Genomic DNA, 27,140 nt, shown 5'->3' with positions numbered 1-27,140 from the left:
TGTTTGTCACTAAAAGGCAAAAAGAAATGGGTTCAGTGTACAAACTAGGCAACAGCAAACATTAACAACTGTGCCGAGAAATGTTAAAATGTTCCACCTGTTTTTAAGATGGCACATGTAACATTTTCCCAATGCTGCAGTTGCTGACCAAACCCCCTCCCGTGACAGAAGTATGGGGAGAAGTGCATCGTACAAGCTGTAACTTTTTTAAAACAGTACGACCTTGCGGGGCTCCACCCACATGGCCACGCCATTCATTCACAGTGTTCTTTGAATGAACTAGTGGCTGTCGGCTTGTAGTTCTCAACGAACTATAACGGCGCTGTGGAGCACCATGGTAGTTCATTGAATTTTCATGTCAGTATATCTGTCTACCTGTACATTCCATTTGGGCAAACCGATATACAGATAGGTCTGCAGGAGCCCTGCATGGCACCAGCGATCTACTGATTCCTAGTGCAATGCTTTACAGGCTCCCGCAACCAAAAAAAATTCACAATAATTTCTACAGCGGCAATAGGTTTACAAAAGTTCATTACTCTGGGTCCAGACCCTAATACATTAACCTTCTTTAGATAAAGATCCTAAACAGTGGAGAGGAGATATGAACATATTTGTAAATATGGGAATGGGTCTGGAAAGGATTATGACTGTTGGGATGGCCTTTGAAAGGATTGTGACCAAAGGAAAAATGTTATCAAAATGTGACAGTCCCCTTATGTACGACCACTTATGAAGATTGATGTGAACTATATTACCTGAGGCATGAGACCTTGCTCAGTTTGTAGTTCATTTTCATTATTTTCAGTGTCCTTTGCAGAATCTGGAACTTTCTCTCCTTTTTCCTCAGCTTCCTCAACTTCTTTCTCCGTTTCCTGTGGACCCTCCTCTTGTAACTCCTCTTCCTTATTATTGTCCTGTTCAGTTGCTTGCTCTGTTTCTTCAGATTCCTGAATCTCTTTTTCAGAATTCCCTTCACTATCTTCTTGTTCCTTACTTTCTTCATTTATTTCCATTGGCTTTTCATCAATATCAAAAGGATTTCCATCTTAAATTTGCCCCAAAAAAAAAAGAAAAAAAAGTTCCATTTGACTTGGAGGGAAGATAACATTAAAGGAGGAAATTGCCAATTAAATAAAATCAGTGCAGAGCAATTTATTTCCAATCTATCGGTGCATTATTTTAAAATAGTTTGAGTGTTTTAGTGGATTACACATTAAAAGGCTCTCAATTTAAAGCAGAATTCCAAAATTTAAGTTTTTAAATAGTTTGTTTGGGCCATACAAACTATTTCCATTGCACATTAATGTGGCAGCTGTGTATGCAGCAATGAACTGTAGTGGCATTCGCTATGTTCCAGCCATGGTACAGGTTGACTTCCTGCCTGCTGCCAGAACTAAAGTCAGGGCTGAGTTCTCTCAAATACAAGGTTTCCTCTGATGATCACCATAATATAAAAAATAATCCACTAAGGAAAATATTCTACAAGTAGTGCAGATTTCATTCAGCTGCCAATGCGTCCAGGACCAGTCACCCAAACCCTAGGACCCAAAATGTATTTGCAGCACCTACAGGTCAACCTTGCCAATGGTTAGGCAAGACTAGGCTTCTGCTTGCATAAGAGCAGCATGAACAGCAAATGTGTTTGATGCTTTTTACAGGCTTCAAACAGCTTTTCTGAAGCCTTTAAGGCAGCTTTTAGCTCATGTTTATAAATGTCAAAGACCTTAATGGGAGTGCCAACTGTCACTTTTGCACAAGTTGGTAGCAGGCTTCAGCAACAAAAGAAAAAAGGGATTACTGATTCACTACAGAGCTGGCTTACTCTTAGGATGGATGTCACTAATTCCCAACAGAAATGAAGAAAAAAGGTTTTATTTTTCAAAATGTCAGACTTTTTTCATTTGTTTAGCAAAAAAAAAAAAAATACCACCAATAGAAAGCTCTGTCTAAAAAAAGAAAGGATACTTTTTTTTTAATGGGTACAATGTTGCATGATCGTGCAATTGTCATTCAAAGTGCAAAAGCGCTGAAAGCTGAAAATTGGCCTGGGCAGGAAGGGGGTGCAACTGCCCAGTATTGAAGTGGTTAATCGTTTTGCCTATGCCCAGCCAATGTAGAGAAGCTTCCTATAGATGCTTAGAAGCAGAGCACAAGGATGGCATTACAATGTCTCCAGTGATGGAATGCTGAAATCAACTTTCAGAGTAAGGATGATCTAGGGTGTAGTACAACCTCCTTGTGAATTATGAGGAAATGCTCTTTACAGGAAAGGACAGTCAGTTCAAAGTCTGACAGATGGCCAACAGAAAGTCTACTTGCTGGCAAGATTCCAAGGGAATAGCCCTAATGGTTTCAAAGAGTGGTTTCTGCAAGGAATTGGGAACCAAATAAAGGTCAAACTGTCACAGTATAGGAAAACGGTCTGGAATGGAAGGTGTAACTGGTATTGAGGTGGTTCCCAAAGGTCCTGCAGGACATCATGAAAACTAAACTATTTTTTTGCCAAGAAAACCCGAACACCCCAAGTTCTTTTCAAAGGAAATTAAAGTGTGATACATGGGGAACTACAACCATCAGCTGGCAGATCATGTCAACAATACACATGAGGTAACCAAGACTACAATGTGTAATTCAATGAATATAGCTCAATACCTAATTGGCATGCTATGGTAACAGGGTCTAAATAATACATTTTAATTTTTTAATATAGTTCATACTTAAAATATGAATGGTCCCTTCACTTCCTTCTATATATTGTCAAGGAAACCAGCATCGTTACTCCATCAGAACAGCTTGGAAGATCACTTTTCGACTTTAGCTAGGAGTGGACCCCTTATTTTCTACACTAGATAAACTAGTGAAACCAAAGATTTAACATTATTTTAAAATCAAGACATTCACAGAAAAAGTCATGCATATGAATAGCATTGTTTTTAAGAAAACAAATGCACATGCAATACGAACGCGCAGAGAGTGACCTATGGGACCTATTAGAGAGCCCCTGGAATATGAAGGGTTTTAATCTAAACTGGAATGTGTCTTGAAGTTGCAATTTCTACTAGTTTGATTAAAAATAAGAACTTTCTATTGCAGTTAAATTGTGAATACCTTCTCCGTTCTCATCCTTTTCATCGCCACTGACTTTACCCTCATCATTTTCCAAATTCAGGTCATCGGGAAGGTCCAGAGATTCTGGTTCTTGCTGAGTATCTTGCTTACCATGAAACGGATCCATCTCATTATCATCATATTCTCGCTAACATAAAGAGGACAAAAAAAAAAAAAACATACCAATTGTCCAAAACACAAAACATTTTTAAGTAATTACAAATCAAGAAATCCTTTGAGTTTTCAGAACGATGTATGAAAGAAATTGCTGCAAATACAGTTACAACTTATACAGAAGGATTTGTTTAATCTCTATCACCTAATGTTGGTCACTTCACTGGGTACATCTGAGGGTTTACAATCACTTTAAGCTTAAATTTAAGTCAGAGAAGACTGCCGTTAGACACAGATAGAAGAGGTGATTTCTGCCAAAAAACCTCTATGCTTTAAATAATTTATTAATATTAAGTTTCTTTTTTAAATTTAGTTTGCTATGCATGTGCATTGCAGCATACACTCCCTACACTGCTAACTGCTTCTAATCCAGTGACGTACAGGTACGTCACTGGATTAAAAGAGTGATATCTTGGTCATGAGGGCAGCAATGACTGAGATATAATTTTTTAGGGCCAGTGATTACCTTCAAAGTAGAAGTAATCCTTGTAGCAAACTAGCTCATCCAGCTGGAAGCAGAGTTCTCCTTTACCTTGTTGTATTTGAGGTCTTCCTCGAATCATTCCTCACATCCCCCCCTTGCATTCCTGTAAGGCAGACTTTATCTCCTTGCAGATGATGTGGAACAAGGAGGCTAAGACATGAGAAGTGGAGCCAGCCTGTCTCCGGAGGTGTCACTTTGGTCACCCAAAGCTATGTAAGCCCCACACCTTATCAACCTGACCCAGAACTGAACATTCTTCAGGTCAACTGTATGGTTCATATCACTGGATATGAAGCTGGTAATTTAGTGTAGAGTTTCCCAATGACCACTCCCAAGTCAGAGCCCCCCCCTTCCCCTTTTGAGTGGGACCTTTAAGAGAGTTAAGTGAGTTAGTCTGTGACACACACACACACACACACACACACACACACACACACACACACACACACACAGAGATCTCCGAGGTAACATCGTAACAGAGGAGATCAAAGAACCTTTCTGCTCTGCATCTTGAATTTGCTAAAACCAGGCAAGGCAAGTAACTTACCCTGTAATTTCCTCGCTATTCTATGTTTGCTGTGTCTTTATATACATATATATATATATATATTTTTGTGACATCTTTGTAAATATTTATTTGCATCCGACGCTTTTAGCAATAAATCTTTCTTTCTGAAAGTGTTAAACTGTTTCTAAGCGCTTACTTGCAATTCACGAATCCCTGCCTTTGAAGAGACGCTACTGTTTGTTATATATCTCTGTATAACAGGTCTGCGGGCCGTGCTATATAGATCAATATTTCAATCATTATAGTGTATATTTGATAACGGGAGTTTCCAAGTCTCCGACAAAAGTGGTGGTGGCAGTAGAGTGTTAGTTGCGTAACTAACCCGACCCAGTAACAAGCGCATTCAGGCTGCAGGCACCGATTGTAGTCCATTAGCTGGGCAATCGCTGTGTAGGGTGCAGCTGGGTGGGGCCTTGTTACGCGCGTCACACCGCGGTTTTGGATCGGCCGGCCCTTCGGTCACGAGTTTGGTGAGAAGGCCTGACGCCGTGGGCGGGACGTATTACTGTTAGTCGCGGCTGTGTGATTGTCGCCTGTTGGTGGCGGCGGCCGCGGGTCGTGACATATTGTTGGCGGCGTACGTGGGATAATTGCATTAAGAGCTTCAGTGCAGTGTTAAAAGTTGGCTCTGCACTGAAGGATTGTAACCTTTGTGGAAACAGTCCTTAGAAACAAGTGGTGCATATTTTATTTTATATATATGTGTGTATAGAGAGACACATAGCAACAGCTATTTTCTTTTCCTACTTTTCTTTTCTATCTTATCTTTGCTTGCAATTATGCCTGGTGAAGCAGATTACGAGAAAATGAGCAAAGGTGATTTGAAAGTTGAATGTGCCTCACGAGGATTGGACGTCGGTCGCAAAACTCGTGAAGATTTGATTAGTGATCTAGTGGAGTATGATATCCGAGCAAATCAGAACTCGGGGGAACTTGAACATGGAGGGGTTCCCGTTACCCACATTGCCAGTGGCTCAGAGACGGCCTCACAGGATGGGCATACAGAGACTGACACTGGAGGATCACCAAAGGTTAACATCACACCACCACCTGAGTGCGCTAACACCATGGTGCCTGGAACCAGCAGGGACTCTTCTCAGATGCAGGAAGCCCTGAAAAGTGTTATGGATATGGATCCTATGGCATACTTGCAGTTCCTTGAACGCCAAGCAGCAGCCGACAGAAAAACTGCGGAACGCCAGGCTAACAGAGAAACTGCGGAACGCCAAGCAGCGGCTGACAGAGAAGCTGCGGAACGCCAAGCTGAGAGGGAGGCAGTGCAGAGGGAAGCTGATCGTCGGCATGAGTTGGAGATGGCAAGGCTCCAGCAGCAACCGGGTCAAAACCTCGGGGCCCTAGATCACAGGGACGGCACTCTTTCCGTGGGCGCAGCCAAGTTTCCAGTGATGGAAAAGGACAGTGACATTGACACATACTTACTGTCCTTTGAAAAAGCGTGCCGTCAGTACCATGTGCCCCAAGCTCAATGGGTTCGGTACCTGACACCAGGGCTACGAGGCAAGGCCCTGGACGCATTTGTTGAATTGCCAGAGAGGCAAGATGATAACTATGAACTTTTAAAAGATGCCATTATCCGGAGGTACCAGATGACCCCGGAAGTGTACAGCAAACGGTTCAGGTCCATGCAGAAGGGACCTGGGGACTCTTACACGGATGTGGCAAGTCGCTTACGTACCACATTCCGACAGTGGACTAAGGGACTGAAAGTTGATTCTTATGAATCTTTGGAGGATCTCATGATCAGAGATCAACTCCTGCACATTCGTCCAGCAGACGTCAGACAGTTAGTCTTGGAGAGGGAGCCAGCATCTACTACAGCTGCAGCAGATCTGGCCGATACCTTCGTCCACACGCGAGTGCCTGAACCTCGCAAGGCTCCTCCAAACAGCTGGAAAGGGGGGAAATCGTCCCTAGCAACCTCTCCTACTTCGGTGAGTCAAGCTTCCCCTCCGCCCACACCTGCAGCGCTTGGAGCCAAGCCATTCCTGCCTGACACCCACAAATGTTTCGCCTGTGGGAAAGCCGGACATCTCAGGACACAGTGTCCTGAGCAGAAGCAGATGACGTCATCTGGCCAGCAACTCTTCTTCTGTGCTGTTCGTTCGCAGGAAGATGCGGGTAAACCCCGACAACTTGCAGCCCGTTACCGTGGGCAACCGGTCTGCAACTGGTTTCCGGGACACCGGGGCAGACGTCACTTTGATCCGACCAGAGCTGATTGAGCCACAGAACCTCATCCCAGGAAAGTTCCTGACCCTCACAGGAGTTGGGGGGACCCGTTCATGCATACCCTGTGCAAAGGTATTCCTAGATTGGGGTGTGGGGAGGGGGATGAGAGGGGTGGGGGTCTCAGATGAACTGCCCACCCGTTTTGTTGGGTGCTGACCTAGGCACTCTTGTGTCGTATTATGCCCCTGCCGAGAAGACCCGGAAGGGCCCCCTAGAACTCTCTGGACAAGCCAAGGTACTGTGGACAGATATTGGGGTAATGTCTGGGCCACCGGTGGATGGACAGAGGGAGGGGGCTGGGAATGGTGTGGGGCTACAGGAGTCTCCATTAGCTGGAGAACAAGAAGAAATCCCCTTGCTTGGGGAGGTATTGAACTCATGTGTCACTGATATTATGAACATGACTGTTGAGGATCGTTGTGGTGACACTGAGGGTGATCTTACTAATGTTAGTAACATTGGGAATACAGTCTGGAATGTCAGTAATAATATCAGTAGCATTGATAGGAATGTCATGGATCATATCAGTAGCATTGATGGTAATGTCATTGATAATGTTTGTATTGTTGACGGCAATGTTGGTAATGCTAACAATGAGTATGAGATTTGTGATGAAACAAAGGATGCATTTTCAGTGTTGGGGGCTGAGGTACAGTCTCTGGGGGCTGAGCAAGGGGATGACTTGGATAGGCCTGTCCCTTGCCCAGGCTCAGAAGATTGTGCCTTGATAAGTGCCCAGCCGTTGGCCTTGCATAGGACTAGGCAGCTGGCTGAGACTTGTAGTTCCATGCCTCAGGCAGCACTGAAAAGCGATTCCCAAAAGAGCTTCAGAGGCCCGCTAACTGTGAGTTGCCCTGCTAAGGAAGGCACACCACAGCTGGCTGGGACTTGTAGCTCCCCACTTCAGGCAGCCCTGAAAAGTGAGTCCCAAAGGACCTTCAGAGGTAAGCTGGCTGGGACTTGCAGTTTCCCACTTCAGGCAGCCCTGAAAAGTGAGTCCCAAAGGACCTTCAGAGGTAAGCTGGCTGGTACTTGTAGTTCCACATTTCAGGCAGCCCTGAAAAGTGAGTCTCAAAGGACCTTCAGAGGTAAGCTAACTGAGATTTGTAGTCCCACAGGGAAGGCAGCTCTGGAAAGTCATTCATATGGAGATTTCGGCTTGTGTCCTGAGCTGAGCCCCCCTGCTGGGGAGAGTAAACAAACGAGCAAGGAGGCTAGAATGACTGGCCTAGTCAGCGGGGGCTGGGAGCCTGAAAGCCTGTCAGTTAATCTCACTTGTCAAGGTGTGTTCACAGGCAGACAGACAGAGGTCAGAGGCAGCAGGCCTGGATTACGAGTGGAAGGAAGGTTGATGCTGGGGTTACAGAGAGAGGGCCTCCGGGCCCAGACCCAATCACCCTTCCCTAGCACTCGGGGTCCGGAGCGGCTGCCCAGGCCTCTGGTAGATGGTGTCTGGATTCAGAAGGTGCCGGCTGATTGGGCCACAGAGGCAAAGGGAATGGCACAGTCAGGAATCCAGGGATCAGCTAGAGTCTGGGCAGTCCTAGTGGTCGCGGTCCTCCAGCAGGATACGATGACCAGGCTTTCTGAGAACCTTGGGAAACTGAACACCAGCCCTGGGTTTGTGGCCTACCCCATGCCCAGGAGCCATGAGGCAATGGAGCATCCGGAAGGTGCCCGTTTTGCCATCATGGACTTGAGCAAGGAGCATGGACCACCATCTCTAACCCAGCAAGCTCCAGACGAGGCAGCCTTCACTACCCCATGTGGCTTGCCTGAATCCACGGGAAAGCTAGTTGGGGTTGAGAAGGCACCGACCACCACTCCCGCGGTCAGGAGTGGCCCGCAATGCGCAGTGGACCTGGGTGCAGTTGTCCACTATAGGGGCCTCACGGTGCTCGGCCCTGTCTGGGAAGAGCCACTTGGGCCCCTGTCACTAGGCTGGAACAAACCGCCTGTGCCCAGTCCGACAGCCAAGAAGGGTAACTGTCAGAGGGGCATGTCAGCGGTTCAGTTTAAGAACCCATCAGTAAAAAGAGACCCCCAGAGGTCTGGGCGTGGGGAGACTGAGGCAGTTGAGGCCTGGTCCGCTCCCCGGGCCAAAAAGCAGGTTATATCAGTCGCGGGTACAGCTGGCTATGGTAAGACGCCTGGATGCGATGATCATGGCTCAGCTGGGCCTGTGACTGGCCTAGCAGACAGGAAACTGGAGGAACTGGTGTCCTGGATGCTAGCAGGCAACGAGGACTGTCCATCTTGGATGAAGGTACCTGTGGACACCACTGGGAGGCGAGGCCCAGAATTCGCCTATCCGGTTCCGGTGCACACGGACGCTACTACCTTCAGGCCAGATGTAGTCCTAAGCCTGAGGAAGAAGGTAGGAGAGGGAAATCTTCTTCTCTACCTCGACAAGAAGCTACATATTAATACGTTAGCAAAGGACACCTCTGAGCCGAAGTGTTTTGTGAACAGGTGGGCACCCCGGCAGTTGCCACGGGATTCGGATAGCCACAGCCGACTGGTACCCACCTGTGACCACTCACTTGGTCGGCCCAGCAGTGCTGCTGGAGAGAACGGCTTCCTGTTCAGACGGAAGTCGGTTCTCCCGCAGTACAGCGGTACCAGGACGTCCCAAGAGGAACCTCTGGACAGAGGTCGGGTGCGTCAGGAGAGAACTTGTAGATCCCTCCTTAGCTCCCACTTAAGGGGGAGGTGTAGCAAACTAGCTCATCAAGCTGGAAGCAGAGTTCTCCTTTACCTTGTTGTATTTGAGGTCTTCCTCGAATCATTCCTCACATCCCCCCCTTGCATTACTGTGAGGCAGACTTTATCTCCTGGCAGATGATGTGGAACAAGGAGGCTAACACATGAGAAGTGGAGCCAGCCCGTCTCCGGAGGTGTCACTTTGGTCACCCAAAGCTATGTAAGCCCCACACCTTATCAACCTGACCCAGAACTGAACATTCTTCAGGTCAACTGTATGGTTCATATCACTGGATATGAAGCTGGTAATTTAGTGTAGAGTTTCCCAATGACCACTCCCAAGTCAGAGCCCCCCCCTCCCCTTTTGAGAGGGACCTTTAAGAGAGTTAAGTGAGTTAGTCTGTGACACACACACACACACACACAGAGATCTCCGAGGTAACACCGTAACAGAGGAGATCAAAGAACCTTTCTGCTCTGCATCTTGAATTTGCTAAAACCAGGCAAGGCAAGTAACTTACCCTGTAATTTCCTCGCTATTCTATGTTTGCTGTGTCTTTATATACATATATATATATATATTTTTGTGACATCTTTGTATATATTTATTTGCATCTGACGCTTTTAGCAATAAATCTTTCTTTCTGAAAGTGTTAAACTGTTTCTAAGCGCTTACTTGCAATTCACGAATCCCTGCCTTTGAAGAGACGCTACTGTTTGTTATATATCTCTGTATAACAGGTCTGCGGGCCGTGCTATATAGATCAATATTTCAATCATTATAGTGTATATTTGATAACGGGAGTTTCCCAGTCTCCGACAAAAGTGGTGGTGGCAGTAGAGGGTTAGTTGCGTAACTAACCCGACCCAGTAACAAGCGCATTCAGGCTGCAGGCACCGATTGTAGTCCATTAGCTGGGCAATCGCTGTGTAGGGTGCAGCTGGGTGGGGCCTTGTTACGCGCGTCACACTGCGGTTTTGGATCGGCCGGCCCTTCGGTCACGAGTTTGGTGAGAAGGTCTGACGCCGTGGGCGGGACGTATTACTGTTAGTCGCGGCTGTGCGATTGTCGCCTGTTGGTGGCGGCGGCCGCGGGTCGTGACACTCCTAGCAGCTAAAAAGCCGCTGGATTACTTTTACCCACTCCTACATCTGCCTTTACTATCCCTCCAGTGTGATCGGGGAGCCTGGTACGGATGCGACTGGCAGCATCCAGTTCTTGGGACACAGTGAGAGGAACTGATGCTGTTCCTCCCACTGTGTTGTCAGAAACCAGAAGTGACACGGATTTCCTCACTTCATGTTTCAGTCTCACAAAAACAAGCTGATTCTGCCTTGAACAAGCATCTGATCAAACTGATCTTGGTTTGTTCAGATGCTTTGAAGGCCAAAAGAGAGGTCTGGGGTCTAATAGACCCCAGATGTCTCCATAAATAACCAATGCTCATCCCTTCTGATAGCAATAAAATCTAAAAAGATACAGCGTAAAAAACATTTTACCTAATAATATAAATAGTAAAAGCACCCCTGTTCCCCATGCTGACATGCACGTAGGTCCTGCACACATAGGTAAACGGTGATTGCACCACACATGAGGTATCACTACAAAGTTAGAGCAAGGAAAAAAATGTTAGCATTAGACCTCCTCTGTAAATCTAAACTGGAAATCTGTAAATGCTTTTACAGCATTGCCTATGGAGATTTTTAAGTACTGTAGTTTGGCACCATTCAACATACAGGCACTGAACACAAAGTGTGACATGTTTGGTATCTATTATCTATTTAGGCAATGTAACATCATCTTTTATATTTTACCAAACAATTAGGTATTATATTGTGTTTTTGTGCATTAAAATTAATTAAAAGTATGCATTTTAAATAATTTGCATTTAAAAAGTCACTGTGCAAATGTCCTGTGACAAAAATATGCAGAAGCCACCATTTTACTTCCTAGGGCCCCTGCACAAAAATAATTATAATGTTTAGTGGTGCACCGAAATGAAAATTCTGGTGCCGAAACCAAAAATTCAAAATGCACTCGGCTGAAAAAATACATATTGCAAAAAAAAAAAAAAAAAAAAAAAACGACAATATATACCCAATTTTTTTTGTAAAATATGAAAAGAGAATGTTATGGTGAGCAAATAGATAACCAACATATCATGCTTTAAAATTGCGCAAGCTTGTGGAATGTCGTGAAACTGCGGAACTTAAAAAATCTCCATGGGTGATGCTTTAAAAATTTCTATAGGTTAGCAGTGTAGTCACAGAGGATGTCTAGTGTGAGAAGTATTACTCTTGCTCTGACGTTCGTGGCGATACCTCACGTGTGTGGTTTGAACACCATTTACATATGTGGGCATGGCCTACGTATGCGTTCACCACTATGTGCGTGCACGGGGGCACTTTAAACTTTTTTTTTTTTTTTTTTACTTAAGGTTTTGTTTTTTTTTTGTACTGTCCCTCTAAAACATTTTTTGGTGGTGGTGGCAGCAGCGGGCGGGCGGGCGGGCAGCGGCGAGGTTGATCAGCGACGAGGTATTGGTGCTTTTATTCATTTCGGAAAATGGCCGAAAGGGGTGTTTTCAGCTGAAACGTTTCTGCCACCGAAGTTTCGGTGCATCCCTACTAATGTTTGGAGGTTTTAAATAGTTTTCTGGCAAAAAAAAAAAAAAAAAAGTTTTCTACATGTAGGAAAGGAATGTCAGAATTGGCTAGGACTGCAAGTGGTTAAGCTGCAGAAGAGTAAAGCCTAGTGGTAAGATGGTGCAAATGCATCGTGCATGTGTGGGAGCTACATTATCACTGGCTACCCTACTGGTAAAGGATGGTGCTGGTAGCAGATATTTCAGCTGAGGTGACACTGAGAATATATATATGTATATATATATATATATATATATATATATATATATATATATATATATATAGCTGTTCACTATATAGGTATACACATACCTCATCGATTTGTTCATGGATTTTATCCTTCCGGCCATCTTCAGTCTGCTCCTCTTTAGCTTCATCCTTCAAGTTCTTCTTATCTTTATCTGAATTTCCAGCATCTTGGTTGTCATCCTTAGCAACCAACTCAGACTCTCCCTTAAAAAAAAAAGAAAAAAGAAAAAGGATTAGAAACGTGTTTATATAAGACTATTATAGTACATTTCAAGAAACAAAGCCACTGTACTATATTACCATTTCTCAAAAATCTTTAGAAAGGTCAAAGCTGGTTTCCCAAGTGCTGTCATGCACATTACACTAGAAAAATAGATTTAAAAAAAAAAAAAAGGCGATGATGATACATACAGTTGTGTTCAAAACAATAGCAGTGTGTTGAAAAAAAGCTCAAAATCCTTCTAATAGCTTTTATTTCCATACACACAAATGCATTGGGAACACTACACATTCTATTCCAAATCAAAACATGAAGAAAAATATATCACATTTGTGTTGTTTCCTTAAAAAAATTGAAGAAAGGTAAATATTAGACTGTTCAAAAAAATAGCAGTGTTTGTATTCTTCTTTACAAACTCAAACATTCACTATATAAACTGAAAAATGTTTGAAGATTTTGCTTTCCTTTGAATCAATTAATATTTAGTTGTATAAGCACTGTTTCTGAGAACTGCTGTACATCTGTGTTGCATGGAGTCAACCAACTTCTGGCACCTGTGATCAGGTATTCCAGCCCAGGATGATTGGACTACATTCCACAGTTCTCTATTTCTTGGTTTTGCCTCAGAAACTGCATTTTTGATGTCACCCCACAAGTTTTCTATTGGATTAAGATCCGGGGATTGGGCTGGCCACTCCATAATGTCAATCTTGTTGGTCTGGAACCAAGATGTTGCACGTTTACTGATGTGTTTGGGGTCGTTGTCTTGTTGGAACACCCATTTCAAGGGCATTTCCTCTTCAGCATAAGGCAGCATGACCTCTTCAAGTATTCTGATGTATTCAAACTGATCCATGATCCCTGGTATGCGATAAATAGGCCCAACACCGTAGTATGAGAAACATCCCCATGTCATGATGCTTTACTGTCTTCACAGTGTACTGTGGCTTGAATTCAGTGTTTGGGGGTCGTCTGACAAACTGTCTCTGGCCACTAGACCCAAAAATAACAATCTTACTTTCATCAGTCCACAAAATGTTGCGTCATTTCTCTTTAGGCCAGTCAATGTGCTCTTTGACAAATTGTAAGCTCTTCAGCACGTCTTTTTTTCAACAGTGGGACTTTGCGGGGCTTCTTGCAGATAGCTTGGCTTCACATAGGCGTCTTCTAATTGTAACAGTACTCACAGGTAACCTTAGACCTTCTTTGATCTTCCTGGAGCTGATTGTTGGCTGAGTCCTTGCCATTTTGGCTATTCTTCTATCCATTTGAATGGTCGTTTTTTGCTTTCTTCCACGTCTTTCAGGTTTTGGTTGCCATTTTAAAGCATTTGTGATCATTTTAGCTGAGCAGCCTATCATTTTCTGCACTTCTTTACATGTTTTTCCCTCTCCAATCAACTCTTTATTCAAGGTATGCTGTTCTTCTGAACAATGTCTGGAAAGACCCATTTTCCTCAGAATTTCAGAGAGAAATGCACTGTAACCAGCATGTACAACATTTGCTGCCTTCCTTCCTTAAATAAGGGCAATAATTGCCACCTGTTTTTCAAAGAATGAATGACCTCACTAATAGAACTCCACACTGCTATTATTTTGAACATGCCCCTTTCAATTAGCGATTCAATTACACAGAATCAGCAGCATGCATGTCATGACTGTTGGGTCTGTTGGATTTCTATTACTCTACTACACCTGCTAGTAAATTATTTGCCGTGTAAAAATATCATTTCTACCAAAAACAGTGATTGATCAGGTTAGTGATGTCTGACTGCTATTATTTTGAACACAACTGTATGTTTGAAAGGAAAAGAGTGCTGTTGCGCTTAGAAAAAAAAAAAAATGACATATCTGAAAGAATTGACTATAGAAATTCACACTTAGGGTTGCTGCTATATAGGTATCTTATATAAACACAAAATGTTAAATATTTCAAAAATGGACCGCTCTAAGGTCACAAATTGACTAAAACTGTGCAATCTTTAAAGTGATAACAATGAGCAAAATACAAATACAATATTAATATTCAGTCCCAACATGTGAATAATTGGTGCAACAGTGCTGTATCCAACGGAGATACTCCATACTGAAATGATAAGTGCTTCACTTTGTTCACACTGGTGCCCCACATAGCTATAAACTCACCGTCATTTCATGACCACCTATCTCTAGGTAAGTCACACTCGCTTTTTGGGACTATCCCAGTTTGCAATCCAGTCCTGATGGCTGATATTCCTTCGCCCTTATAATTGTGGTTGCTGGTAGTTTATTTAGTCAATTTGTGACCTTAGCGCGGTCCATTTTTTAAATGATACATATTTCCAAATGTATGGAAGAACATAAGTTCAAGGCATGTGCATCACATATAACTATATTTCTATCCTAGGTATATGTTTACCGTGTCCATTCCATGTCCTTGCTCTTCTGCTTTATTCTCATCATCGTTTTCCTCTTCATCATCATCATCATCTCCCCAGAGTCTTTCATCAAGCTTGTCTGCTTCAGCATCACCAAGATCTCCCATCTGTTTATCTAGGTCTTCCTCATTGTCAGACTGTTCATCCTCCTCTGTGGCACAATTACAACAGAATAGTTAAAAGTAGTTGTAAACCTCAAACATGAAAAGTGAACAAAAAACATATCCTTCCTTAGTGTGCACTTGCCTCAATCAAAAGCACGGAGTGCGATTTCAGTCTACTGTCCTGTTCCTTTACTATCTGCACAAGTCATTTCTCACAGGCTGTCCTAATTACAAGGGATCGAGGGGGAGGGGGAAGGGGGGGGACACCAGCACAAAGCCTGTGATTAAAAGCCTTAGCTGCGCATGTTTCCATATGGAATTGTGTAGAGGAGGGTGTGCCCCTTCCCTCCACTAGGGTTACACTCAGTTCTCCTCTCTGAGCTCTGCAGTGTGACACCATCAAATCCCCTGCCACTGGACCCTCTGAAAAGCTGTGCAAATTCTGGACTCTAATGGATAAGTTCACCTTTCATAACATGTTAACCCACATTCAGGTGATCATGGCTGCAATGCTTTACCGGCTCCCAAAAAAGAAAAATGCACTTTTTCTTACCTGCAAAAAGATGTGCATTCATTATTCTTTTTAAAAGGTGAACTTATCCTTTAAACAAATGGGAAGAGATGGGTGCAGATAAACAGGCACAACTTATGTAGGAGTATTTATTTAATCTCTCTGTGTCACCCGAGTCACTACATTGGGTATATTGAAGGGTTTACAACCAATTTCAACTCACATCACTTCACACAATCCGAATATACAATCTCCAGCAATATACCAGCAACTGTAGAGCAAGGGCCTGCCAGACTTGATACAAATTGATTGGATAGATCAGGTAAATCCTCATATTAAATAGTTTTGGCAACTCTAATGTTGATTGTACAAACATTATTATGCATTTTATGGTCAGACGAACGTGCATGATAACCCTTCGTAATGATGCAAGTTATCAAATCTATCTTCCATTTCAAATTGAGAGTGAAGCATTACTAGCCACTCCTGTTTCAGTGATTGGACAGCCCAATAAAAGTGCCTTCTCCTCTGACAAGGACCATATGCATTAAACATGCCCATAGACCAGTGAGGATTTAGCCAACTACAGCCATATGAACAGATGAATGTATGCCTTTGTGAACTTTGCTATATGGCTGTACCTTTGGGCCGGTCTACTAGTGGTTAAACAAATTCAGAATTGCACTATGATTACTAGGGTGTCGTCATCAGATCCAACTGAACGTATGTTTTACATCAATTAAGCTCAAAAATACTCTATACATAAAAGATGGCTTTTGCCCAACATCTCAAACCCAAAGTATCCGAAAAAAGGAATCTCATTTGTGACTGAATATTGACAGAGGTCATTGACAGCAATAATAAACTTTTATTGAATAAAATAACACCTAAACACAAGGGGGGTCCGGTGAAACCGGTCAGGCCGGGTCTTTGGTTGCACCTGAATCTATGATGTGTCTATGTACCATGGCCGGCTAAGTATACTTTTCTCTCACACCTTGACAAAAGGGCCTATACTCTGCATTCATGGAATGAAATGTGGCTATTTTCATTGCACCATCCATGAGATGTGTGCCTGTTTTCTGCACCTGCATTATTGATGCTTACTTGCATGGACGCATACCAGCTCCAAGCGGCTTTATGTATGAGGGAGGTATTTGTCTATACAGATATGAAAGTGTGGAGAAATACACAATATATAGAAAGTATTTGCAAGTGCAGGTTGAATGTACAAGCAGCTAGCATATAGAGGCAAACATCTGCACCTCCAATAGACAAAAATAATAAATATGCAGCGCTAGAAAAATGACATAGGATACACAATAATAGTATTGATAAAACTAAATGCATATAAAGTGAGCGCTGCTGAGGCGTATAGATAGTGAAGATTACGTCCTATTATGATGTTACAATGTGTCACTGAAGCATATTTATTATTTTTCTATATGAAAGTGGATTTTCACAGCCATCCAGAGCAGTGTGATTACAATGAAGCACACAAACACCGTCCCCCAGTAAACACTCCCTGCAAACGGTTAACCCTTTGAGCGCCCCTCATGTTAACCCCTTCATGCCCAGTGCTATTAGTACAGTGTCAGTGCTTTTTTTTTTTTTTTTTCTAGCACTGATTACTGTATTGGTGTCACTGGGTATATCAGTGGCAGTTAGTTCCCCCCCCGTGTCAGAATGTCCGTCGCAGTCCCGCTATAAGTCACTGATCACCGCCATTACTAGTAAGGAAAAAAAAAAATTCCAGTATCTACTATACTGCCATTTGTAAATGCTATAACGTTCACGTAAACCAAATTATTTACACATATTAGGATTTTAATTTTTTTTTTAGCAAAGACATGTAGCAGAATACATTTTGGCCTAAATTTATGTTAAAATTTGATTTTTGATTTTTTTTACTGGACATTTTAAATCGCAAAAGTCAAAAATGTTTTTTTTCCTCAAAATTGTCAGGTTTTTTTTTTTATTGCACAAAAAATAAAACTGCAAAGGTGATCAAATACCAGCGAAAGAAAGCTCAATTTGTGGGGGGGAAAAAAAAAGGTTTTAAACTGCATTTGGGTGCAGTGTTGCATGACCACACAATTGTCAGTTAAAATGACAGTGCAATAACACAAAAAATGGCCTGGTCAGGAAGGGGGGTAAATCCTCAGGAGGGCCAAGTGGTTAAGGATGGTTCAATGTGAAATCACTACTTGGTCATTTCTATGTCCACCAGTCTATTTCTTGACCTCCATTACAGTTTGGATCCTTATGGCTTATCCATCATATCTTCACACAAAACGAGCAAGGGACAGAGGAATATATCAATATAACAGCTGCATTTTTTAGTGGCCACTCCTTTTTTTCTGTTTTCCTTAATCTCTATGTCTGTCCCTCCTCTCCGAGAGCTCTCAGTCCAATCAAAAATTATATAGTTACAAAATGTAATTATCAATGAATTATATGGATATTATATGGTAAACATTTGATTCATTGGATCCATGGTCGCCATATCTGACCCATAACTTTCTTTTATATTAGGTTAATGTTATTGTGTTTGTGTGTTACTTTAATCAATAAAGGTTTGCTATTGCTGTCAATGATCTCTGTCAATATTCAATCACAAATGATATTCCTTTTTTGGGTTTGAGATGTTGAGCAAAAGCCATATTTTATGTGTAAAGTATTTTTGAGCTTGGATTTTGTGGTGGGAAGAAAGGGGCTTTAAGTGACTTCGAACATGGCATGGTTGTTGATACCAGACGGGCTGGTTTGAGTATTTCAAAAACTGCTCATCTAAAGGGATTTTCATGCACAACCATTTCTAGGGTTTACAAAGAATGGTCTGAAAAAGAGAAAGGATCCAGTGAGCAGCAGTTGTGTGGATGAAAATGGCTTGTGGATGTCAGAGTAAAATGGGCAGACACCCAGATGGTAGGGTTAGAATTTGGTGCAAACATGAAAGCATGGATCCATCCTGCCTTGTATCATCGATTCAGGTTGGTGGTGTAATGGTGAGGGGGATATTTTCTTGGCACTAGCAAGGTGTACCGAATAAAGTGGCTGGTGAATGTATTTCTAAAGGCGCCATTGAATTTTCACCACGTCGGTAACCGCCCATGCAATCCATACATGCAAAGAAACAAAAAAAAAAAATAAAATCAGAAATTAAGTTGTGTATATTAAAATGGAATGACAGAAAAAGTATAGAACGCACTAACTGAAATTTATTTAATACTTCGTACAAACTCTTTTGTTGGTAAATGACAGTTTCAAGACGCCTCCTGTATGGAGAAACTAGTCGCATGCATTGCTCAGGTGTGATTTTGGCCCATTCTTCCACACACAGTCTTCTAATCTGGAAGGTTCCGTGGGCCTCTTCTATGAACTCTGATCTCTAGTTCTTTCCATAGAGTTTCTATTGGATTCAAGTCAGGTGATTGGCTGGGCCATTCTAGCAGCTTTATTTTCTTTGAAACCAATTGGGAGTTTCCATGGATTTGCGTTTGGGATCGTCGTCTTTCTGAAATTTCCACCCTCGTTTCATCTTCAGCATCCTGATCGATGGCAGATTTTTTATTAAAAATGTCTTGGTACATTTTTCCATTCTTTCTTCCTTCAAGGTTGTGAAGTTTGCCAGTACCACTGGAACCTTCAGAAGTTTAGAAATCCTTCTGTAACCAATGTTACAATGTTTGTTTTTTACCCATGAGATGTTTCTTGTGCAACACACCTTGGTAATGAAACACCTATATGTAGGCCATCAGTTGAGACTGAACCAGCTGATATTATTTTCACTGACAAGGGGCAGGATTGCTTTATAATTGCTTATCGATATAAGTTGGTGTCTTGGCTTTTCCATGCCTTTTTGCACCTCCTTTTATTTTTGTGTTCAATACTTTTTCCCCATGTCATTCCATTTTATTACACAACTTAATTTCTGAACTTATTTGTTTTGGTTTCTTTGTATGTATAGATTGAATGGATGGTTACTGATGTGATGAAAATTTCTATATATTTACCGAGAAAAATGGTGAGGTGTTCAATACTTATTTTAGCCGCTGTGTATATATGTATGTATATTAATATTTATTATGTCAAGAGTGAGAGATATCACAAGGCTACCTAAATAAAAAATGTTTCTTCTCAGCAAACTTCAAGTTTCTAACCTTCTGCTTTGTCCCCCTCATGCACTTTCCCATCAAAGTCCTCAGACATCTCAATGGCATTATCTTCCTCTTTTATATCTGGCTTAGAATTGGGATCCTCCTCCTCCTCTTTTTCTTGGCCTTTTTGCATGACGTCTTCAACCTATCACAGCAGTGTTAATAGACAAAAAAAAAAAAAAAAAATTAGATATATTGTATATGAATGCCTGGCAAAAATTGTGGAATTTAAAGTGATTTTAAAGGATTTTTTGCCTTAAATAAAAAAGAAATTATACTTACCTGCTCTGTGCAATGATATTGCATAGAACGGTTCATTGCCCCATCTCCCTCTGCTGGCGCTGTCTGCTTCTCCCTGTTCCAGGTTCCTCCTTAGCAAGCCTGCTATGGGGGAACCTGTGTATGCACACTATTGAGCCAGGCTGTGGGTGTCCATAGAGAAAAAGCACTGTTAAACCATGCCCTCTCCCTCCTTACAGGGGTTTGACTGACAGCAGCAGGAGCCTATGGTACCAAAGGTGGGGGGAATGCATTAAGGTAAAAAATGTTTTGCGTTTAGAACCACTAACGGAAACTTAAAGTGGAGCTACACTGCATCTGAGCACCACAAACCAAAAATGCTATTTAATTCATTGTTAAAATTAAAAAACACACACATCCATCCACGTCTCCATGTTTTATTTTGCAGAAAAATTATTTTGAAAAACACCCCCTGGCATTTCTGCCATCTTGATTAAGGGCAGATGATTCATGTAGCATTTATTTCTTGGTATCCATCTGCCTTTAGCTCAGGTATTGGCTGAGCTAAGAACCCTCTCTCCCTTCCTGAAGACAGCGGACATCATTTACCTAGGCATGGAAACCAAGAACTAAAGAAATGTGAAAAAAAAAAATAATAAAAATTTAAATATGATATACTTTGCTATTTATTTACGAATGCTAGCAGCATAAGTATTAAAAATAGGCCATGGTGGTTGAGAGACTGAAGTTCCACTTTAAGACAAAGGTTTTGTAACTAATGGTACGTAAAAAGTTATCTCTAATGTTTATCCCACTTCCAGACTGCTCCTCAGTTTAAAAATCACACTTTCATTCATGCTTAACAGTACAACAATATAAGTATCAGCTGCTGCTCTCATACATAGAAGCGATAGGTGCTTCCCTCTATTCATAGAATGCCTTATATATTGTAAACAATCCACAGAACACAATACACTCTGTGAATGCACAAGAGGGGAAGGGGGAGGGACAAATGAAACTCGCTTTCATGTATAAGAACCACACCAGGAAGGGAAGCAATAGTTGTACTTTCAGACAAACTAAAGTATGATTTTAATACTACAGAGGAGCTACTTGGACATTGGGATAAAATAAAATTTAGTTTTTACTGTAAACTTCATTTTATGTAGTTCATTGTGGGACACAGGAATTCAGTGACTGTTGGGTTATACTTTCACACACATGAGAATTTTGACATTGGCCAGTAACTACAGTGAGGAGCTTAGTATAAACCTTCCTATTTCCAATGTATCTCAGTTTTGTAGAACAGCAGTACCATGAGTATAATCCTAGACACAGAGGAGTGGGGGACTCCTGTCCCCTAATGAACTACAAGAAATGCATTTTACGGCAAATACAAAAATTCCATTTTACCTAGTGTTCATTGATGTACACAGGAATCGAGTCAACAATAAGATGTCCAAAATCAGTCCAACTGGTGGGTATAACAAAACACGGACTCCCATTTAAAAAAAAAATAAAACTACAGAACTGGGGACTGCCTAAAGCTCAAACAGTTACTTAAAAAGAACTTACACCTAAAACAGACATCAAAATAGACCTGACTATCAACCTGTGTGAACAGAAGGCGGCAGTACTGAAGATTTGGGAAACAGTAGCCTGGTGCCCAAGAAGCACTTATAAATCTAGTACAGTATGCCTTGCCAGAAAATTCATAAGCTTGAATGAAGACCTTTCTGAGACATCAAAAAATGGTTGGAAGAGAAGCTAGGATAAAAAAAAACAATCTTGCAGCTAGTTTTTCCATTAGAAAGACCAAGTACAGTTCAAATAACATCCAGACAATAGAGGGAGATCATCTTCTGGTGCACTGGAGCAGGAAAGAAGATTAGTGTCCTGGCTGAGGTGAACGGCCAAAAGAAGAAGAAAAGAGGCTCTAGACCTAAACACCATTTTGTTCCTGATTAAGAAGGGTTCTTTACAGGACAAAGCCGCTATCTCAGACATACAATTTGCAGAGGTGACGGCATCAAGAAATGCAACTTTGTGAATTAGAACAGAAATATCCCTGAGATCGAAATTTACATCCTATATGGAGTCACAGAGGAGCGAACAGAGAGCTAACGAGAGACACCTTGTGCTAATATCTGCCCCTTGATTGTACGAGACACCAAATGCTGATCCAAGTCAAAGTGCAGAGGCCAGGATTTGTCCCAGGGTGAATTTCTGGAAAGTGATGAAATTTTCTTTCCTTGCACTATGCTTTACTTTCAGCATCATGGGAATCACAGATTCGGAGAGGATCCTGTTCCTTCTGTCAAAGCCAGAGACTTGAACCAAGATGATAAACCAGTCCTTGGAAAAGATCTGGATGACCTGAAGAGCCCATTAAGCATCTTGCAGGAGTGTGATCAGGTTGGAGTACCACACCTACCTGGGCCAGTCCACAGCTAATAGGATCACCAAAACTCCTTCCACTCAACTGTTTTGGGCAAATCAGGAAGGAATTTGAGGGGAACAAAAACATGCAGTAGCATATTAAAATAACAGACATTTCATGTTTTAGTAACTTTTCATACTTTGCTTAAACAGTACTTGCCGTTCTTAATAATGACTGAATATACTATACAATGCCTACCTAGGACTGAGTTGTTCCACCTCCTTCCTGTGTGTACTCACAGTTCACACCTCAGGGCGGCACCTGCCGAGAATGAAGGTAGCCTCTTATTCCAATCTCTGGTCATGTGATATGTCACATAAGGGGAGACAAGAAGGGCAGCCTGCTCTCGCTCCACAGCAGCACCATGCTGAGACTGAGTTGTTCTAAGCACCAGTTTTCTTCAGCCCACAGGAGTGTGAGGGAAAGCACTGAGAACAAGGGCAATGCAACAACTTTCCAGTACTAAACTGGCAAATGGAGTTGACCAATAGTAGAGGCCCAAGCTTTGAGAAGGCGAGGGTGACTTGGTAAACTGCAACCTGGGAACAGAGTGACTTGGTAAATCGCAACACAGATATGGTCAGGGAAGGGCATATCAGAGATCAGGTCAGAGCCTGAGGGTTGTGAGTGAGAAAGATGCGTGTTGTGCAGACAAAACATGGGACCAGACAGACAAAAAGGAGTCTGACTTAGTGTACAAAAAAATAGGCACTAGCTGTCTTGAAATAGCCCACCAGCATAACCCAAGAAAGTTCTTATGGAGAGGCAACCGCGGGTCAGGAGGGTCAACCAGTTATTAAGTCCAAAGGTTTACATACTTTTTCCTCCCTGCACTGTGAATGTTTACATGTTATGTGCAATTAAACCATGGCAACATCTCATGTTTGTGTAGCATTATGTTCAGCAGACTGTGTTCTTCTATTGTTGTGACTTAGATGACGTTCAGAGCACATTTCATGCCCAATTCATGCAAAACTCCACGTAATCTCAAGGGATTCACATACTTTTTCTTGCAACTGTACATAGAGGGTAAGCAATTTGGAAACTGCTAGTGAGCTATAAGGCAATAAGCAGTCCGATCTTGATATATGTGTCAGATGAAAAAGAAAAAAAAATTTGTGAAAAATAGGGGGGGAAAAAAAAAAACTTCTCAAGTAGAAGTGATCCATTGTCTAAGAACACTCCCATAAAAACTGCAATCTCACAGCGTGGGTCGGATTATATGGATACACAGAGGTGAGGGGGTGGTCCTAGCAAAGCTTTTGCCAGTGTCTAGCCAGAAGGTAGCGGCTTATAATCCATGGTCTAGGAATCCGTTCCTCTGTATCATAAGATTAATATGAATTTTATATATGATTTTATAGAGACATGAATCCATGCCCACATATCCAAAAACTACTTTTGTATGCACCCACCTGATACAGTGTCGGAAGAACAATAAATGCTGCAATCATTATGCACTGATTAGGTTAGGAAATGCAATTTATGTTTATAGAAGTTTGCATTTTGAGTCAAAGTGTTAATAAACCAACAACAGTAAAATCAGTCTGTATATGCAGTAAAGCATGCTTGTTATACTCAATGGAACCTACAGGGTTAATTGTCTTCATTGTATAAAAAGGCTGTTTGATCCTGACTTCTATGATCCTCCCCTTCTTCCAGTGTCCCCCCTCTTATCTCCTGATAAGACAGTGTGGAAACACTTTGCACATGATCAGTTTTGTGTGTATTACTAGAAATGAGTTTTTCTTTTTTTCCTTGGGAGAGTGCATGTGATCAGCACAGGGACAATCAGCACTGTCCAGACAGGGGTTCTACATCCTACTAGAGCAGAAAGAAAAAACTCTTCCTACAAGCTTTAACATGTGCTCTGCTGGACACTGATCGAAGTCACAAGACTGCTCTAACTGCTGCTGAGAAAAGGAATTTAGCAGTTTATATTTACTAAAATAAGTGCATTTCCATGTTCTGTGTACTGTGGGAGACCAGATAGAAGAATGTAGGGTCTTGGGTTTATTAACACTTTAAAGCTAAACTGCTGCCAAAAGTAAAATTCTAACTGTGTAGTGGCACTAATGTACTTTTTACTTCCGTACATTTTGCAAAAATATAGTTCTTACACATCCATCAATATCCTCAGGAAAATGTACTGTTTCCAGGTACTTTCATATTTCCTGTTGTGGGGAGCGGAATAATTTTCCCAATCAAGGTAGTTTCCCTCAATGTCCCCATGTAGTTCATGCAATGATGTGAGAGCGCCAACCCGCTGCCTGTAACTGCTGTGGGCAGGATTACTACAATGAACAATAAGCCCATCTGCACTGCTAACCTTTCTGCTTCCTCCTCTCTCCTGCCAACGTTGTGACAGGTACACCACTTAGCCAACAACGCCCCCACCACTATGCCTACTATTCCACCCAAGTAAAGAAAAAAAATAGGATTCAAATCATGGGACATGTAGTTCCAGAAAACAAAGGGAAATTACATGACAAAGTTAAAAACAGACCCTCCTCCAGGCATTGAATATAGCTGTCATCACCAGGCTGCAAATCACAGTAAGATATATATTTGGATTTATAATTTATGCAGCTTACAAAGTAACTCCTATGTAATGGTGCTATCAAAGTTAGGCATTAGCAAAAAAGAAAACGCAAGAATAATGCAGTGCAAAGAATTACCATACCTGATCTTCATTTTCAATTTTATTGCTCACGTCTTTCGTGCCTTCTCCTTCTCCTATTCCACCTCCCTCATAATCATGGAACTCTGTTGCACCCTCTCCAGCTGCTTCTTCAATGATTTCTTTTGGAAGACAGAATCCCTACAAAACAGGTATCATCATATACAACTACTTTTGGTACATTTAAATAAACCTTTGCTATTGATTGGCAACACAAATAAAGAATCAATTGTAAACTTGCGTCACCTACCATGTTTCTTTATGGGACTTGAGAGAATGGTAAGAATCATGGAGGCTACTTTTGCATATTTGTGCTTTTCAGAATAGTTCCCTAGCTGTCACTTGATACAGAACAAGTATGAAGAATAGGAATTCTTCAGTGACACCAAAGTACTTAAAGTGTATTTTCACTTTTGTAGACTGATTGGGATAACACCTAATTTACATTTGGTACAGGTTTCCATTAACCTAGCTTAACTTAAATAAATAAGAAAAAATTAGAAATTGAGGTATTTTTACTTGCTTAAAAATCTTTACATGTCCTCCCCTTTTTGTGACGTTGAGGAGGGCACTGTTGAGTAATATTTAATATAAATAATCTTGTCTGTATTGTGTTTTCAGTTCATTATCCGCAGTAAATTAGATTTGAACACTGTCTGTCCTAACATAGGGTTAAATATTTACAAACTGCCCTGCTGAATGTATGTTAAGACCATGGTCACACTGGATGTGAATTGGCAAGCGATTTGCATGCCATGCAACTTGCAAATCGCATGCCAAATCACGGCCTATTGTTCGCAATTAGAGCAGTCATACGTATATTTATAAAGTAGTACATGCACTACTTTTGGTGCGATTTGCATAGACATCTGTGTCAGTCTTGCGAATCGCACCTGAAATCGGCATGTCATCAGACTTTGAAATGGTGCGACTTCACTAAGTCTCGCAATTTCAAAGTAGGGTTTGATGTGACCGGGGTGTAAGGAAAGATAGCTAGAGTCTGTTTGGGATAGTCACTGTGGGACTTTCCAGAAAATATTAGAATCTGCCATGACTCCTCATTAGAAACATCTAAAAAGGTAAGAGGGATTTAAAAAAAAACATTTTTAGGTATGCTGTGTGAATGGGAACACAAACATAGGGGTTTTTTCTCAAATTTGACTACAAAACGTGGAAATACGCTTTAAGCCAGAAACAGCAAGGCAACTGGAATTTACAAGATTTCAGCAAAGGCATCTCTATGCTTCCTTTTGTCACATGAAAGTGGTTCTTAAGGTGTTAATGCATTGTAATGTTGTAGCAGCTTGCTGCAAGGCTTTGGGTGTACCCTAGCATGTCACACTAGCAATGATGTCAGTAGCAAGAATTTGGCAGTGACAGGCTTTCTAGAAAACACAGGGAAGACATGTATCTGCACCTCCAAACCATCATGCAGGTTTTTGAACTGAGAACAAGCCAGAAGGTCACTCTCCTCTTTAGTCTGGGGGACGTGGCACTAACAGTTTCCAAAAAGAATGTCAAAGTTTGACTTGTCTGACCACTGAACAGTTTTAAACTTTGCAACTGACCATTTTTAATGAGCTTTGGCCCAGGGAAGATGGCTGGATCATGTTCATATATGGCTTCTTAGAATGAAAGAGGTTTAACTTGCATTTTTGTATGGCATATCAAACAGTGAACAATTCGTGGGGGAAAAAAAAAAGGATGAAAATTTAATTTGGGTGCAGTGTTCCATAACCGCGCAATTGTCAGTTAAAGTAACGCAGCGCCGTAACACACCGATTCTCTAACTGCTTCCTGACCGCCCTATAGCAGAAATACTGCTACAGGGTGGCATGGGTGTGCACAATCACACACACATACATATATATATATATATATACACACACACACATTATATATACATACACACACACACATACATATATATATTCACACACACATACATGATTTGTGCTCCCGTGGTTTTCACACCCCTCCCAGATGGCCATCAGATTGCCTGTCAGTACACCAGTCATCACATTTAACCCCTTGAATGCCAGGAACACGCTCACGCACAATAAAACTCCATTGCTAGTATGGTGTCTGAACGGATCAATATCTTTGATAAGATCAGCACTATACCAGCGTTGACATTAGTATAGCGTCCCCAAAAACACAGCTATAGCGGGATCAGCCCCGGCC

The 27,140-nt window shown here is 41.8% G+C and overlaps 1 protein-coding gene across 1 annotated transcript in view; it reads right to left on the bottom strand.

Annotated features, from left to right (window-relative positions):
• The window catches only part of LOC149450867 (midasin-like), a gene marked incomplete at its 5' end in the record, with an annotated part of 107,224 nt that overhangs the window by 19,634 nt on the left and 60,450 nt on the right, over positions 1 to 27,140 (bottom strand). The window contains 6 exons of the mRNA XM_089691289.1: positions 759 to 1,048; positions 3,112 to 3,259; positions 12,249 to 12,389; positions 14,803 to 14,972; positions 19,600 to 19,741; positions 24,960 to 25,097. Of these exons, the coding sequence (XP_089547415.1) occupies positions 759 to 1,048; positions 3,112 to 3,259; positions 12,249 to 12,389; positions 14,803 to 14,972; positions 19,600 to 19,741; positions 24,960 to 25,097 (1,029 nt within the window). The remainder of the gene's footprint in view (positions 1 to 758; positions 1,049 to 3,111; positions 3,260 to 12,248; positions 12,390 to 14,802; positions 14,973 to 19,599; positions 19,742 to 24,959; positions 25,098 to 27,140) is intronic.

The sequence above is a fragment of the Staurois parvus genome, unplaced genomic scaffold, assembly GCF_062004578.1.
Source record: "Staurois parvus isolate SC_StPar_1 unplaced genomic scaffold, SC_StPar_1.0 ptg000561l, whole genome shotgun sequence".
Classification (NCBI taxonomy): Eukaryota; Metazoa; Chordata; class Amphibia; order Anura; family Ranidae; genus Staurois; species Staurois parvus.
The sequence above is the reverse complement of the archived record's forward strand: the minus strand, read 5'-3'. Positions and strand labels throughout refer to the sequence as shown.